Source organism: Daucus carota, chromosome 1 (genome assembly GCF_001625215.2).
Source record: "Daucus carota subsp. sativus chromosome 1, DH1 v3.0, whole genome shotgun sequence".
Lineage (NCBI taxonomy): Eukaryota > Viridiplantae > Streptophyta > Magnoliopsida > Apiales > Apiaceae > Daucus > Daucus carota.
This window is the reverse complement of record NC_030381.2, coordinates 50,800,841-50,818,840: the sequence shown is the minus strand read 5'-3', so window position 1 is coordinate 50,818,840 and position 18,000 is coordinate 50,800,841. Positions and strand designations below refer to the sequence as shown.

At 31.5% G+C, this 18,000-nt stretch overlaps 2 protein-coding genes across 3 annotated transcripts; both read right to left on the bottom strand.

Annotated features, from left to right (window-relative positions):
* Positions 1-15: 15 nt before the first annotated feature.
* Positions 16-1,735, bottom strand: LOC108205208 (ATP synthase gamma chain, chloroplastic). The gene has a single exon (XM_017375056.2). The coding sequence runs from the start codon at positions 1,377-1,379 to the stop codon at positions 249-251; it is 1,131 nt and encodes a 376-aa protein (XP_017230545.1). The 5' UTR covers positions 1,380-1,735; the 3' UTR covers positions 16-248.
* Positions 1,736-5,888: 4,153 nt separating this feature from the next.
* On the bottom strand, positions 5,889-9,501 carry LOC108214594 (uncharacterized). 2 transcript variants are annotated; one of them, XM_017386689.2, is made up of 6 exons: positions 9,077-9,501; positions 8,870-8,993; positions 8,643-8,751; positions 7,406-7,442; positions 6,985-7,273; positions 5,889-6,129 (listed from the first exon to the last, which is right to left on the bottom strand). In XM_017386689.2, the coding sequence occupies exons 1-6, from the start codon at positions 9,257-9,259 to the stop codon at positions 6,047-6,049; spliced, it is 825 nt and encodes a 274-aa protein (XP_017242178.1). In that variant the 5' UTR covers positions 9,260-9,501; the 3' UTR covers positions 5,889-6,046. The 2 variants fall into 2 exon arrangements, with proteins under 2 accessions (XP_017242178.1, XP_063942031.1); XM_064085961.1 differs by having other exon boundaries at positions 8,643-8,766; positions 9,077-9,405.
* Positions 9,502-18,000: the final 8,499 nt, after the last annotated feature.

Below are 18,000 nucleotides of genomic sequence, written 5' to 3'. Positions count from 1 at the left end.
AATTACACAACAAGATAAAGTGGAATGTACTTACTATATTGCGCAAAAAAGAATTATTACAATTATATGATGATAAAATTTGACAGAGTATATGAAGGGAGATTGAAATGGTCTCTATGTTCAGAAATACATACATTCGGTTCTCATCATACAAAAGTTGTGCACAATTAGAAACCACTGACTCTGATCAAGTTTCACAATTTTATATATAAGCAGAACTGAACGAGCATCGAAAGAAATTATACTTGTTATATTAATGCATCTGCTCCAGCAACAATCTCCAAAATCTCTCCAGTAATCTTGGCCTGGCGCTTCCGATTGTACACCTGAGTGTAATTCTTCTTCAGCTCCTTGGCATTGTCTGTGGCACTGCTCATTGCTGTCATTCTTGCAGCAAGCTCACTAGCCAGTGATTCTTGCAATGATCTCAATATTTGACTGTTGAGGTAAAGTGGCAGCAATGCATCAAGAATCTGAACAGGGTCTTGCTCGAATTGCAGAACAGGTGAGAAATCGATGGTTTCAGTCCTGACCACGTCGCGTTCCACTGTCAATTTCCCTTCTTTTGTTGTTAGCCTGAAGAATTCATCGTCTGCTGCATCGACACATGTTCCATTTATGTCACAAATTTCTCCCTTTGGTGATAATGGGAGTAGTGTGTGGATCACCGGACTAGACTTTACCAACGACACGAATTTCGTGTACAAAAGCTCTACTTTATCAACTTCCTCACTCACAAAAAGTGAAAACACATCATCTGCAATTGCTTGTGCTTCTTTTGCGGTTGGAAGATTACCCCCTTCAAGAAATTTGTCTACTGGTATATAAGGCCTTCGCAGAAAATACGAATTTCCCTTCTTGCCAACACTAATGACAGTGTACTCAAGATTCAAAGATTTCAATTCTTTAATTCTCTGCTCAGCTTTCTTGATGATTTGATTGTTGAAACCACCACATAGACCTCTGTCTCCAGTGACAACAACTAAAGCAACTTTCTTAACAGGCCTAACATTTGTAAGTGGAGCATCAACATCTTCTGTCTGAAGCTGCTCATTGATGCTGTAAAGAACTTCCACAAGTGTTTCAGAGAATGGCCTTGCATTAACCACAGCTTCTTGTGCTCTTCTGACTTTAGCAGCAGCCACAAGCTTCATGGCCTCAGTAATTTTCTGTGTGTTGGTTACTGAGCTTATACGATCACGAAGCTCGCGAAGATTGCAGTGAACTGGAGTGACAGAAGATGATCTAGAGGGGGTTGAAACGGTGGAGCTGTGGTTGGAAAGCTGAAAAGGGTTGAGACATGAACTGAAGGAGAGTGGAGAAGTGTCGGAAAGAGAAGGTTTTGAAGAGACCAACATGGTTAAATTTGAGCAAGCCATTAGAGCTATGGTCTGTGCAAGACTTGTGGCAATGGGAGAGTAAAGAAAGAGATGAAAGAAGCAAAGATGAAGATATGTGGGCTTGTTTTGTTTGGTAAAGAGGGGAGGAGAGGAGAATAAATGAATGGTGTAGGCAATGTTCGGATGAGATTTAGGATAAGGATATTGTAGTTTCGAAGATTGCAGGAGGTAAAAATTTTGTGATCACCTGTAAGTTGGATTTGATAGTTTAAACCAACATGTTAAAATGTTGATCAGAGTTGAAAAAAAAGAACTTGTGTGTGGATCAGAGGTCTCCGAGGGAGAACCCCTCCCTCTGGTATCTTGCTTTGTTACTCGTGGAATATGCGGCTATGCGTGTGAGATATCCAATTCGACATTCCCGAATCATTCAGAAAACTAATAAGATTCAAGCCGAAACATGGATCCTGTTTGAGAATTAGCGGTTAGCTTAGCGGATTGAATGAGATGTTTTGACTAGCTGATTTAAATAGATTTTTTATTTTTTATTAGCGGATTGAATTAGCGGTTTTTTGTAAAACTGTTTGGTAAATAGCTGTTTGATGAGATTTTTGTGACACATACTCAAACCGCTAACCCAAAAAGCTCCTCAAACTAGATTTTTGAAAATTAGCTTTTTGAGCCTAAACTTCTATTTCAATCCGCTAACTATCAAACACTAACATTAATAGATTGAAATGGTCAAACTTTTAAAACATCCTAAACTTCTAATTTTACCCCAAACCTCTAACTTCCAAACACCCCCTATAATTCGGGTCACAGTTTTACGTCTGATTGGTTTAGACTTTTGAATTAAATACTCCTTCAATCTCACTGAGCTCGTTAATTTTTGAAACACTTTTTAAGATGTATTGACAGCATAATTATGTGATTCGTTTAAAATAAAAATCTAGTAAATAAAAATTTTTAGATGTTTAATGTATTTTAAATTATGTGTTTAAAATTATATAATTTATTTAATTTGAGATGGATTTAGTAACCCATAAAGTTGGTATGAAATATAATTATCCTATTACCAAATTTTGCAGGGTAGACGAGTTGATCACTACCTACATGTGCATATTAGCCTCTGTTGTTTCTGGACACTCGAGTTTGACTCTGGCTCATCCTATTATATAATTTATTTTTTTATTTTTTTGTCAATATTATATAATTTATTTATATAAATATTACTCCCCGATTGATAGCCTCTGTTGTCCCAAGACACCTGAGTTCGACTCTGGCTCACCCTATTATATAATTTATTTATATAAATATTACTCCCCGTCCCCCTCAAATTCTTTACGTTACTTTTTGGCACGCTTTTTAAGACTCATTTAAAATATAGTTCCATGATATTTTTTTTTAAAAATCATTGAATAAAAATTTGATGTTTAAATTTTTACTAAAAAAATTAAAAAAAATATTATATATTATATTCTATAAGAGGTTTAAAATGCGTGCGTGAACAGCCGTGAGAGGATGGAGGGAGTAAAATTAATGAATATAGTCTATATAGATATGAGATGCTCTTACGCCCTAACTTGTACTCCCTCCGTCCCTTTTTATCTGTCCATTTTGGGAAAAAAAACGCATACCAAGGAATAATTGATTGTATAAACTTTTTCATTAAATACCTCTAATTAATATCTTGAAAATGGTGGAATACCCCTACTTTATGTCTTGAAAACATGAATTCAACCAAGTTTTAAATAAGTCAAGCCTTGAAAATTAAAATTATGAAGATATATTTGAAAAACTATCATTAAATTAGTTTTGAAAGTATAAATGGACAGATAAATATGGACAAATTTTTACTTTCAAAGTGAACAGATAAATAGGGACGGAGGGAGTAACTTATAAAGTCTTATACATGACTCCCCTATACCTAATGAACACATGAAATGTGCATTATCTATAAAAAAAACCTGAAAACATGATTACTTTGTATAATAAGATTTATGTGTTTGTACAGTAAAGAATTCAAATTATAATTAAAAAGAAAATAGTATTCAGTAGCTTTGAATTATAGTTTAAATTTCTCTCTAAACTATTCAGTAGTATGTGGTCTTCGCGAGAAATTGGGGTAAACTTAAAAAATTAATGTGATAGAGAATTTTTAAATTTTTACTACATTTTCATTAAAGATGCATATTACTTGCATCCAACTACAAGAGTATTTGCCAACAAGGTGTTGGTGTGGTGGTAGAACTCTTGTACCCTCTTGCGGGAGGTCGGGAGTTCGACTACAAGAGTATTTTAATTACTTTTGATTCTAGGGTTATGTTTTTTAGGCCCAAGCTAAGTTTGAATCAATAACTACAAATTGATTTGCCCAAACAAAAAGTGCATTTGAGGCCTGAAATAATTTTAGGCCTTTTTCAAGATACACCAATCATAATACTTTTTCCAAAAATACGATATAATTATATATAGAATCATGTTTTTAACTTCAATAACGTTATTTCAAAAAAAAAAAAAATCAATAACGTGAAAAATTAGCTATTTTAAAAGAAGAGATTGCAACCTCATTTATAATGGGTCCTTTATAGTTACCCGTTATGTCAAGATATCTCACTTGTCATTCATCTCATCCGGAACTCATTTAAGCAAATATAAACTAACTGGGTGTATTCGATTGAGATTTTAATGGATTTTTTTTATTCTATGAATTTTAATGGATCGTATATGATTTTGATTTCGTGCGGATTCTTGATAAAATGTCACAGAGTTGATAGGATTTAAGCACAATGTTTCAAAATCCCAGTGATTTTAATGGGATTTTAAAAAACTTTAAAAACACTAAAGAATGCCACAAAATCCATCATTTTATGAAATCTAAAAAAATCCATTAGCATTTGAATACCATCGGATTTTAATGGATTTTAAACAATCCCAATTGAATACCATCAGATTTTAAAGCATAATTTGAAATCCCAATTGAATACCACCAGATTTTGTAGTATAATTTAAAATACCAATTGAATACCTCGAGATTTTAATTGATTTCAAACAATCCCAATCGAATACCCTCGGATTTCATGAATGCAAAAAAATGCTTTAAAATCCAAATCAATACACCCCTCTAAATATATATCATTTTACCCACATCTTTATTCATACCTCTTTATTTAATCATTTATAAAAATTTAATCGTTTAACTTTTTATTGCAAAATCATTTCGAGTCTTTCATAATTATCTCTGATATTTATCAAAATAATTAGAAAATTCTTAAAGTAATATAGCTATGTAGTTAAAATAATATATAGTTATAAATATATATTTATATGATCACTCTAGCTATGTTGCTTTTATAAATTTTCAAATTATTTTGATAAATACTATAGACAATTATGAAAGTACTTGAAGTGATTTTGTAGTAAAATATTAAATAGATTATTTTTTATAAATGAATAAGTAAAGAGATACGGATAGTGATGTGGGTAAAATAATATATATTTGGTTCACAGTGATTTAAACAAGTCCCCGATGAGATGGGGGAAAGATATTTTAACGTAACGGGTAGCCAGTTTGAAAACCCATTTATAATTTCATTCGTATTCTTAAAAATAAGTTTGAAAATAGAGATATTTTCGTAAATTTACCAATATATATTATTATTATTTTAATATAATTAATTTATTTCTTGGCAAAAAGAAAATATTATATATTTCAAATATAAGTATTTGATTTCTCGTGTAAAATTCAGATTCCCTTTTTTCTCTAAATATAATTTTCCTTCATTATACTTATCTTATATAATAAATATCAAGCGGTCTCAATAATTTATTTAATTTAAAGAAATTATTATTCACTTTACTCTCTTTTTCTATCTACACTCAACTTAAATGTAAACAATATTGTGCTAAAATATATATTTATTTCTTTAAAGTTTTACTTTCATTTAAATTAAAAAGATTTATTATTCTTTAGAAGGTAATGTGTACGTTGAGGTACGATTTTAAAATCGCCTATGAATTCAAGTAATCAAAAATTCTCAACTTTTCATTTAATTTTAATTATTGTTATTATTTTAAGTCTTTAACTACCAACATAAATAGATCGGATATTTTTAAAAGTAATTTACAACTCTAACTGAATATAATAAGATTCTATTTATTCTTTTTTTGGAACAAAACATAAATCTCTTCTGTGTGTCTGTGTTTCTGAAAAAGGGGAAAAAATACCTTTTCCCCTATTTTGGGTCTTTTCAATTTTGGAGAGAAAATTTTGTTATTATAACTTATCTTCCATTTTTTTTATTTTTTCTTCTTCAAAACTAGAAAAGAGGTTATTGTTGATATTTTGATGTCCCAATTTATTAGCTAAACAATCCATTAACATTATCGACTTGGACTGTTATCCTCTGAGTCTCTGACTGCAGTATGTACATGTGGGGTTAAGTTCTGGGGTGGTCGCGGTGGCCTACTCTCGTTACAGAGTGGCTCCGCCCGTACAACAGCTGTGTTCAATTATTTCAATAAAAAGAAAAAAAGTTGTACTCAACAGAGTAGAAAGACTTTTTTACTGGTCATAGCTTACTTAATATCATAAAGAGTAACAGGCGACATCAATTTTAGATCAGGGAAAAAAAAAATCAATGTTGAAGAAAAATTGATTTGTCAAGAATGTGGATTAGCAATGGTAGCTTCTTCACTGGCAATGATCATGTATTTGGACTCTCCGAAGTAACGACTTCTGCACCAGCTTCTGTTTGATCGGTTGAGGTCTGTTGCGGAGTCCTTGGATCTGAAACCAACCATCATAGTTAACTTCTGACTTTAAATCAGTTTCTGATGACTTTAAATTAGTTTATGACTTTTTATGCAAATAGATATTTTTCAACATAAAGTCAGAAACAGCTCACAAAGTTACAAGATATCTCCTTATTTGTTGAGAATACAGGTTGTAGTGGTAGTAGTCGAGATTGGTTATAAGTTATAAACAAAAGGACCACTGATTATACAGGTCACATGAGTATCAAATAACTAAGACAGCTCATATCACATGTTTAGCCCATATATCATCAATTGCCCCCCCACTTCCTTTTATTTTTTCTTTTTAACCAGGGCAATCTATCACTTTACACTAGTATTATGTAGCCTAACCATCCTCTACATGTAATAGCATTGGCATTTAACACAAGGACTCAAATTGCAGGACAGTATGTGCACAGTGCACTGAGCTCTGCAGTGCTCAGAAAATGTCCTCAAAACCACTAACCGATGACCTTACATGGCCCACTAATCTTGTGACGGAATCAGGATTCTGAAATAACTCGAGACTAAATAAATTGTTGTTAATTTTTGGATGCCAGCAGGGCTTTAGAAACACATTATACTGATTGTTACAGCTTTCCAAAAAGAAGAGGAGGTGCTTAGTGAGTTAGTGCTCACGAAACTAATAGTCATGGTTTTAAAAAAAAAAACTCTTCGAATATATTTTGTTTAGCCGGGGCCGCATGACTCCACCCATGCACTAATTCATATATATATATACTCCTTCCGTCCCATTTTATTTGAGTCATTCGGATAAATTTTGAGATGAAGAGAAAAAAAAAATGCACAAGCATTATATTATGAGAAAAATATATAGGATTATTACCTGGATTAGGAGGGGGGAAGGAATGCCTCGGGGGCGGAGGATAGCCAGGAAAAGAGAACATTTCTTGTTGCTGCTGGTGCTGCATTTGTGTAAGATGATGATAATAAGGATAAGACTGTGGTGGGGGTATTCTCTGAGGACCGGAATAAAATGTTCCCCTTGTAGCCTGCATCGGGTATCCATAATAATATGGCGAGCTTATTGCTGATGGGGATGACACTCCTACTCCATATGCCTGTTGATAATATTGTGCCTGCTGCTGCTGCTGAACTTGTGGATTGTACATGCCCTGCAATTATATTTAGCTTCAGTAATTATTCATTTCTAAATTCAAATTCACTTTTTTCCCAGCAAGTAAAACTTGTCACTTTGATCAGGTCTTTAATGTAGTTATTGCATGCAAGCATGGGAGGGAACTAACTTGGTGGTAGCCGTAATCAGACGGGTAGGGTACGTACCTGCAAAACATTATACATAAACGTATTAGACTTTTTACTGATTAAACACGGTCACGCACCCATCTTGATTTTGACATGTCTCTTAGCCTAAAATTAGCACGTAGAGACTAGAATCTGATAACAACTGTCACTTCCAGCATGTAATGCTGAGCTGCTACTTAGATTTTCAATAATAATAATAATACTTATTGCGGAAATGTGTATTCCTCAGATCATGCTGTCGCTAAAATGACCTAACAATATATTACTAATATCTGTATAAAATCAAGAAAAATATTTTATAATACTGTGTCAGTGTGTCATATGGTCTGTGGTCAAACCATGGTATGGATGATTATTTATAGAGAGAACATGAAGATTGCCAGATTGGTTAAAAAACACAGAATTTCTTTTGAGACTGCATTCTGCACATAAATAATGCCCATAATGCAGATAAATGACAAGATAGTGTTCTCCATCTTGTTATCTCTGCTGCAGAAGTTTTAATTCCTGCAGATCACTGATGCTAAGCTTATAAACCACTTACAACGAACTTTCAAACTTATAAGCCACTTATAAGTCGTTGTCAAACATGCACAGCACTGCTACCGGAAAGTTTTAGACTAGTGGTAAAACACACCAACCTTACTTCACAGTTGTAAAAAGGCTAGCGAGCTTTGATGAGAACAGGTTTATAGTACTAATTTCCAAATATTATCAAGAGTAATAAATTAAATATTAAGCACTTATAGCCAGCTTTCATCTACCGGTATACAAACTGCATTAATAAGAATTAACAAGATTTAAATTTCTTAAATATCAAGCAAAATGCTAGCTAGCTACTGTCTCTTCTATGATAATCAATGTGCTTTAACATTCTAGCACATAGTAGTAGTTGTTAACACGGCTGATCGATGCAAGACCTCATTATTGCATTTTCTCTCTAAAATGTCAAAATGATATATAAAAGGGGGCCGAAAGGGTGTAATATTTGTCTCGAATCCTTAATACTGCTATAAAAAAAAAAATAGGTGATCACGAAAAAAATTGCATATCATTGTCTTGCCTGCTAGTTCTAAAATATACACAAGATCAGTAATGCCAGAGACCTTTCGCTATCAGTATTTATCATTAAGGGATAATAATAATATAACAAACTAGTCGAATACAAAAAATAGATTTATATAACTGAAAAAATCTATTATTGAAAAATAGACTTACCCATACGGTGGATAAATGACAGGTGGTGGTGGGGCTACTGGCGGAGCTAATGCCACTCCCGGAACTCCACTATAGGTTGATGATGATGATGATCCACTTTGTGTTCTTCCTGCACTACAATTTTCTCAGTAATTGTTCTCCTTTAAGTAAAATATACAATCTTATCCGTAAACATATGTGTTTTGGCGGTTAACTAATTTGGGACGGAGAGAGTAGTATCCACAAACCTCGAGGCGGTGAAGGTCTAGGCCGGCCAAAAGAAGCAATGTTACAATTTGCTTTTCTCCCATCAATCACAGGGTTCGGTTCTGCACAAGATCTCCTAGCTGACTCAGCATCGCGGAAAGTCACCTGTTCATCCCACATTATTCCCGGTCATCAAAATCATCTACGTTGCAAAAATTCTTTTTAGCTATGACAATGTATTAACTTACAAATCCATAGCCTTTAGATTTTCCTGTATTTTTATCCGCAATGATAACAGCCTCAAGAATTTCTCCGAATTGCTCAAAATACTCCTGCAGTACATGTGTTGGCGTCTCCCAAGCAAGTCCGCCAACAAACACTTTGGTAAACGTTGTATCCCCGAAAGGTGATCTGTACTGGTGATACGCCATAACGCCTATTAAACAATCAGGTGCATGTCTTCGCTTGACAAACACAAGCACACCATGTGAATCGACTACAATGTAATAAATCTGTGCGCTGAGTTTTGTAGGAGCTTGGAGTAACTGAAATTGGGAAAAGAAAGGGAGAAATTAGTTGAAATTTAGAAGGGGGAATCCGACAGTTGCAAACTATGATTTGCTGGAAATGATGAGGAGGGATTGAGTGGCTTCTTTGTATAAACGAATGACAGCTTGTCACAGCTAGCTAGCTCCTTTCCTGCATGAATAGCTTAACTGACAGGGGTCATTTTGGTATTCAATCTTTTCTTTATTTGTTGCTCTTTATACATATCAATGCTCTTAATACTCACATTTAATTTCTCTAACTGAAAACTTTAAAAGATTTCCTGCAACAAAGTGCTGGAACTCTCTTGATACAACCCCTTCATCCAAATTTAGATTTCCATTTACAAGTTTTTTTTCTTCCATTTGCAAATTTCCTGCCTATTAAGAGTAACTTTTTTTTTAAATCTAAAATGCATTTAAAGGTAGTATACCACAATGAATAATGAGTATAATTGTTTTGCTTCATGTATTCGGAAAAAAATTCTATTTTTTTCCCTAAATTATGCGATAAATAAATAATTGATTTTAATTGAGTGATTATATGCATACAAGAATCTCATTATTATCAATTTAAGATGCTGTTTCGCAGAAGAATCTCATTATTATCAATAATCGAAGTGTTGAACTAATGGAAATATTATCACACAAAATTTGTGAACAATTTTTCGATACCTATCACTTTGCCTTTGCTCATTATTCAACAAATATTTGAGAGTTGTTTTAATTTTGAGAAGATTCCGTGGCAAAAATATATCCATTATGAACTATCCACTGATTAATTAAACCAGATTTGATGAGCCAGAACGATGGTAATGTATATGGTGTCATATCTGTCTAATTTGCATTAATAAATCCACCCGCCCTCCAATCAGTTGCACGATTATCTCCTTCCTCCTCAGACTTGGTTGTCTCCTTGGTCTTTTCTCCTTGTTTTCTCTAGCTTCCGTTTATATGCCTAAAACCTTAAATCAACTTTGTAATTAAATTATGATTATACGATTATTTATTGATTTATGATATGTATTATTGTGGTGTAATTTTTATTTCATTTCTTCGTGATTAGATATAATTCTATGCATGAATCTATCGTGTTATGGGTTGTTTCGCTTCTATTTTTGTCCAAATTTGAGGAGATTGGTGTTACGATTTGTTCATTTTATTTCTTCCGTATCCTCATTTTCGATTTTAGTTTTCGTTAGTGTCGATGATGATTGTTTGTAGTTCTTGGACGGTGGCAATGGAGGTGGTGTTGCGGTAACTTAATTAGAGCATCTCCAACGGCGTTGGCTATAATCGTTGGCAAAATTGGACCTGTAAGACATTATGTAAAATTTGCTGAACCTGCAAGACATTTTGCTTCAATGGTACTGGCTATATTGGTTGGCTATAATTTAAAAATAGTATGTTATTAATATTTTAAATTGTTAAAATAGAATATATCAGTTCAATATGGTAATAAATGATGTACAATCTTCCTACAGATTTTCTTACAGACCTGTAGAGGTTCGACAAATTTAGCCATCCATAGAAGGTTGGCTAAATTTATAGACAACAGGTGAGCATGGTTGGAGTTGAGTTTTTGGAGCTGTTGGCTAATTTTTTTTATTTTAAGTAAGTCAACTCACTTTTTAGCCAAGGGCTTTAGATGGTTGGAGATGCTCTTAGCGCGTCTAATTGTCTAATTTAATTGCATGATTTTAGTTTAGCTTGATATTTTTAGATTTTATTTAGTTTTAATAGTATTTATGTAGATCTTAATTTTAGTTATTTTTGAATGGCAAGTTGACTATAATTAAATTTGTTTATTTTTTGAAATTTGAATTTCTCTACATGTTTTAATTTGAATTGTTGCGTTTTTATTAGAAGATTAATTGATAGAATCTTTATTACTGATTATTGTACCTGAATTCCATAATTCATGGGGGCCATATATGATGGTTTTATTGTGCCTTAATGAGGTATTATTGAGCCATTAATGGTTGATTGATTAATTGGTGTATACCAAAATTTATATAGTGATACATATGTTTGCCAAAATTCTGTCTTTTCTTAGTTATGTTATCAATTTTCAATTATATTTTAAATTTTGTTAGGATTTATATTTTATTATGTATCTAACCAAAGAGATCCTGCTATCTTTTTGGTGTAGATTTTATTAAAGATTTTTTACATTAGTTTTTATCTTACTTTCCATATGCTTTGACAAATATGTTATATTTATATCTTTTCTTTTTAAGTATGAGTTTGTAGAATTATTTTTCTTTTTCGTTTTTTAAATAGTTTTATTATTTTATTGTCTGTATGAACTTATTATGTTTTTATTTGTATTGTATTTTTTGAGGGTACGCGAGTGGAAGAAAGAATGATAGTGGGACCTCTTATGGGTGTTTTTTTATCGAACATTAAAGTTTTATTGTCTAAGTGTCCCCGGTCATCTCTGCATGTCTGGGGGTTAGATGGTAAACTTTCTTGAACGAAAGGAACTCTTAGTAGCGGCTATTGTCTTCTGATACAACTCATCATACGGAGAAAATATCTTGTGACAAAAAAAAAAAAAAAAACCTTTGTAATTAAATTTGTTTTGATATAGCTTCCCATTGATTTAACTACTTTAACGATGAGGGTCATTACATAGTTTAACTGGGTTTTATCATCTGTTATTTCAAAAATTCCGGTTATATAAATAATCATTTGTAAAATATATAAATTTCAATTATAAAAAACAAAATTTTTGAACAATCTCTTTTCACCGGAACACATTAATTTTAAATCTTAATATAGACTACTAATCACTCTATTATGGTTTTAATCATCTATTATACTCTCTCATCCCACCAGAATGTATACATTTACTATTTGCATTATCTCGAAACTCTTATAAAATATAGTATCATAATTTTTTTCTAATAATTTTTTATATAAAATTTAAACATCAAATTTCTATTCAGAAAAAATAAAAATCAAAAATATTTATGATACTATGTTTAAAAGAGTTTTAAAAAACATGCTTAAAACTAATGTATAAATTTTAATGGGACGGAGTGAGTAAATTTTTTTATTCTTCAATGATAATAAACCGGCGAAAATGTTACTCCTTTCGTCCTTGTGCGTAGTATAAGTTCACATTTTGTACGCATTTCGAGGTTCCTATAAAATATAGTTCTATAATATTCTTTTAATTTTTTTGAATAAAAATTTATACATCAAACTTTTATTCATAAAAAAAAAATATTACAGAAGTATACCTTAAGAAACCTTAAAAGCTAATCAAAAAATAACGTGTACAATTGAATGAATGAGACGGATGGATACATGTTAGAGTCATTTGATTAAACTTATTTTTGAGAAATATGAGCTTATGATCTCAAGCAAGTACATCAAACTCGACGTTTTTTTGAAATACTCCCTCCGTCCCCCTCAATTGTTTACATTGGAGGGGGACACGGAGACCAAGATAATGTATAAAAAATGAGTATAGTTAGATGAAAAGTGGATAAAGTGATGGGACCTATCAATATTTAATAATAGATTTGAGATAGTGGAAGAAAGTAGTGAGTGTAATAGTAGTTTTTATTGTTAAATATGGGATAGTGGGGGAAGATAGTGGGTGTAATGATGAGAAAAACTTACTATTTATATTAACGTAAAGAAATGAGAGGGACATCCCAAAATAGTAACCATAAAGAAATGAGAGGGACAGAGGGAGTAAACTTTTATTTTTTTTGTCGATTAATGAATATGAAACCATCTCTTTATCGTTTATATTCGAAAGGATTATTAAAACTCATTTTCTAAGAATATAAGTGCTTGTTTATTCTTTTTAAAGCTGTGCACATTATTGCTTGTCAGGGTCGGGCTTTTACGTTACATATGTAATTCTCAGCTTCACGAAAGTTTTTTTTTTTTTTTTTTTTTGGGCAGATTGACCATGTAATTAAGTGGGTTGGTGGCAACATAAACAGTAATTAGAACATAAACAGTAATTAGAGTCTTAATTATTAATCAAGCATTCTCATACGCTCCATGTTCCTATCCTAACCATCTAATCATACGATGATGGTAGTTTACATGTTTAAAGTATAAACCAGCTCAAAATCCAGCCAAAACATATAGGTACAAGTGTGCAACAGCTGTGTTCAATCATTTAAATAATAAAAAAACAAGTTGTGCTCGTAAAATAAATTGGCAAATGTAATCATGGTGGAATCGAAATTTCCCCGCCGGCTACAAATGATATGTGATGAATTGTGGAATTAGTTGGTCTAGATGTAAAATCATTATAGATTGTCATCATACATCAGATTGTTAACAACATTCGTTACGTTATTATTACAATTAAAATTATACCTTGTGTTTGTCTATCGGAAAAGAAATATTTTTTATTTATATTGAATGCATCATCCATCTGAAAATACACGAAATAAAATGATTGCCAACTCCATGTCATCCGAAAATACTCACTGTTATAGTTCGAGGGGATGGTCTCTAAGATCCCAGGACTGCAACCATTTGAAAATGTTTTTCTAATCGATCTGACCATTAAACAAGCAAATATTTCTGTTTTTGCAACAAACTTGTGTCTAAATGTCAAGACAGCAAGTATAGAGGCCTTACTTAGCAATAAAAAACAAGTATAGAGCCCATTTCTTAGAAAAGTCTGGAGCTTGATACAGCAAGAATAGTTGCAGAACAATCCATCTAATATTTCAGTGTGACCAAAGGTTCATAGAAAAACAGAAGAGCTGATGCAAGTCATTGATGAGATCATGTAGCAATCAGGCAATTTTTTAAGTTATTTACATTGCCTCATTCTAGTATGTCGATTCATTTTTATAAAGATTGTTTTGTTCAACAGCTTTGTTTCATTTGGTCCAACTCGAATAAGAAATGTTACTCAGTTTCTGGATGAGGTAAGCTTGAATTTCTTTGTTAATTTTGAATGATAAGACGATTTTACCGGATTTGTGATCTTTATAAACATCTAGAGGAGATTTTAAGACGTTATAGTTGAGTGTATGGTACAGGAAGATTATCTAACACACTGTACGGGTTATTGGATCTATATTTCAGTAGCTCAAATTCGTTTTTTTTTAGGTATCTGCGGATAATAGATCCAATCTTTTTCTTTAGTTATCTGCGGATATTATCCGCGGAAAGGTGAACTCCCCTTCCGCGAATATTTATAACGGATACCTAAAAAAAAATTGGATGTTAGATAACCTTTTCATAACACGCGGTTGTTGGGATGCACATATCTTTAACTTTTACGACATTTCCGTTAAAATTGCGGATTAATTACACCGAGTTTTTGTTGTCCGTTATTATAATAAATTTGTTTATCAAAAAGAAAATTACACCCAGCTCAATTATGTTCGATACTAGCAATATTAATATGTCAGATCATTTTAATATAGAATTTTTGCTTGATCATAAATAGAATAATTTGTTTGGTAAATTCTCGTGTAGAAATATATACCATCATGTCTCAACTCTCAGCAAACAAATTCGATAAATTTAAATTATATACTGTTAGGTCCAAATTGTCAAATTCACCAAATACAAATGATATATTGTGTTAAAGGCCCAACTGTCAAGACCGAGTTTGATTACATTGGGCCAAGTCGGTTGATGTGTTGAGCTCTTTTAGCATGTTACGTATGAGCAGTGGAGTTATCAGATACTGTAGTTGCGGTGAAGTGACTTTTTTGCAATCACAATGTAGCTTTTTTGACTAATTTTTATTTTAGAATTAAGAATTTATTTTAAAAAATATTATATAAAAGTTTACTCTTATCTAAAATGAGTTCTTATTTTTTGTTAAATAATGATATAAAACATCGTACTTACATTTATATTCAAAAAATTTATAAAAAAAAATGCATTTTTTTAAAAAAATGAGGTCTTGTTTTTCAAAATAAGTCATGTCAAATTTGACTAGCCTTATTAAATAAGAGCTTAATTTTGGAGAAAAATACAAAAAATTCAAATTTTCCTTAAATAAGCCGTTATTTTGCTAAATAACAAATAAAAAACATGTTTAAATATTTATATTTAAAAAAATTATTTTTTTGACAAATATGACTTGTAACCTTACAAGTGAGTATCCGAGTGACCGAGTCAGGTCGAACCCGTGATCTGGAGCGACAGAGGATAAACTTTTAACCACTTAAGCTATCAAACCGTGCTCATATTTAAAAAATTTATTAAATATAGAGGATAGATAAAATTTACCTAATCGTAATTATAATTAATCTCATTGAAGCATATCTCTTCCATTTTAGTAAAATTTTTACATTATTAATACATCTAATAATCATAGCTAATCCCTTACAATAAAAAAAAAATTATCATAGCTAATCATTTTACAAATCTTCACCGGAGATTCTCTAAAAAAATATTAGGTTAGACGGACTTGCGAGATGGTACTCCATTTGTTTTGAATATAAGTTGTTTTGAAACACACATCTAACTACTTTGACCACATATTTAAGATCGTTATAGTTAAATGTTTTTAATAAAAATATATGACTAAGAGCATCTCCAACCCCAAAAACCCTTAGCAAAAATTGTATATGTGGCATCTAGATGGCATTTATAGAGATTATGTAAAAATTGTACCACTCCAACCCTCCACCCCTTAGCAAAAAAATATAGCCAACCATGTTTGATTGGCTATATTTGTCGAACCAAGTAAGCCTTTAGGTATAATTTTACACAAGCAAAATTATAGATAATCCCGTTGGAGCATATACATGTCCTCTTAGCAAAAAATTTACATAATCCATATAGCCAATCAATATAGCCAACCATTATACATTTTGCCCTTGGAGATGCTCTAATATTATAATTAAAAAACAGAAATCTGTATCAAAAAATCAAATGTTTCAAAGAGGAGGGAGTAATTTGTACGGTTGATGTGCTGTTGAGTGACGGGACACGTGACGCATTTAGTGACCTGCTGACATAAAGTTTCACATGGCTTGGTCCCATATAAGAAATCCACGTATAACGCTACTGGACCCACTCACTCACTTTACATACTGTCGGTGCTCTATTTTTCCAGCCGCCATCGATTTGGCTTCTGAGAGCGGGAGTATTGACAGTTTGACACTCCACAACCTGTTCATTTGGCTTCTCCTTTTCTTTTTCTTTTTTTTTTTTACAATTTTTTTAATATAGTTCTATAATTTTATTTTAAAATTTCTATTCTTATAAAAATCTAAGAGTTAATTATCAAGTTGGTCACTGAAGTTGACTTAATGTATCAAATTGGTCACTGAACTCAAAACGATATCAAGATGGTCCATGAAGTGGCCATAAATATCAAAAAGGCACCTTGAAATATAAATTCAAGTGGTAAAAATATTATTTTTAAAGTTTTACACATTATTTTTAAATGTTACCGCAACCAACTTAAAAGGTATGACTTCTAGTATTTAAAATAACATATTTATATTTTATCAAGTTTATTTATTATTTATATTTTATTATAAAGTTATTTTTATTTATTTTAATTAAAAATAAATAATAAATAACCTTGATAAATTTTAAATATATTATCATAAATATTAGAAGTCATAACCTTTTAATTGGTTTAGGTAACATTCAAAAATAATGTGTAAAACGTGATAAATAATATTTTTACTGCTTGAACTTATATTTCAAGTCACCTGTTTGATATTTATGGCCACTTCAGTGACCATCTTAATACCGTTTTGAGTTCAGTGACCAATTTAATACATTAAGCTCACTTTAGTGACCAACTTGATAATTAACCCAAAAATTTAATAGTAAGCCCTCGTCCCCGAGTATAAACAATTGAGGGGACGAAGGCAGTAGTATATATTGACACGGCCGAGAACGGTGTTTGCATAGTTATATAATTTATATTTAAAATATATTTTCTTGAACTAAAAAAGTATCATTTAGCTTTATTATAATTTAATTCAGGGAAGGAATTTTTTTTAAATAAATTAATAAAAATATTAAAATACTTGTTAAGAAATGAAAAAGAATATATAAAATTAAATGAGAGAGGAACTATGCTCTGCTATTGATTTTAGCTGCGACAAATTTAGTAGATCATCCTTTTCAATCTTTCTTTTCCAAATTTCACAATATGTTAATTATTATAATAAAATCTTGAGGAGCTGAGCTAGGTGATCATAATTACGTGTTTAGCTCCATGATTACAAAAGGTGCATGGTATATTTCTGTAAAAAAAAAAAAAAAAGTGCATGGTATAGGGTGGAAGCTAAAGTTTTTTGTAATAATAGTGTTCACTCCTTGCTTCTTTTTTTTTTTCGCTTTGAATCTTTAACTTTTGATTTTTGGCTTTTGGCCCACTTTTAGTTCTATGAAATAAAAATGGTAATGTTTTAATACGGTCGAATTTTATTGCTTGTCAGTGCTTGTATGTATTTTCTTTTCATTACAAAATTCAAGAAGACATATTTTATTTAATAATAAAGTTAATTTATATATCCTGATTTAACTTTGTTATTGAGTAACTAAAATCAGGAAGTTTTTTTTTTTTTGAAAAGCAACTAAAATTAGGAAGTTACCCTCTTCTCTGAGTTAAAAAAAATATGATTAGGATTTCTGAGTTAATTTCTGTTATTAAG

Excerpts from the sequence above, each read along its gene's own strand:
- LOC108205208 (XM_017375056.2), bottom strand. The coding sequence starts at position 1,379 with ATGGCTTGCTCAAATTTAACCATGTTGGTCTCTTCAAAACCTTCTCTT.
- LOC108214594 (XM_064085961.1), bottom strand. The coding sequence starts at position 9,259 with ATGGCGTATCACCAGTACAGATCACCTTTCGGGGATACAACGTTTACC. Across the intron at positions 8,767-8,869 it reads TAGACCTTCACCGCCTCGAG|AAAATTGTAGTGCAGGAAGA; the intron begins GTTTGTGGATAC and ends ACAATTACTGAG. Across the intron at positions 7,443-8,642 it reads GTCATTTATCCACCGTATGG|GTACGTACCCTACCCGTCTG; the intron begins GTAAGTCTATTT and ends AATGTTTTGCAG.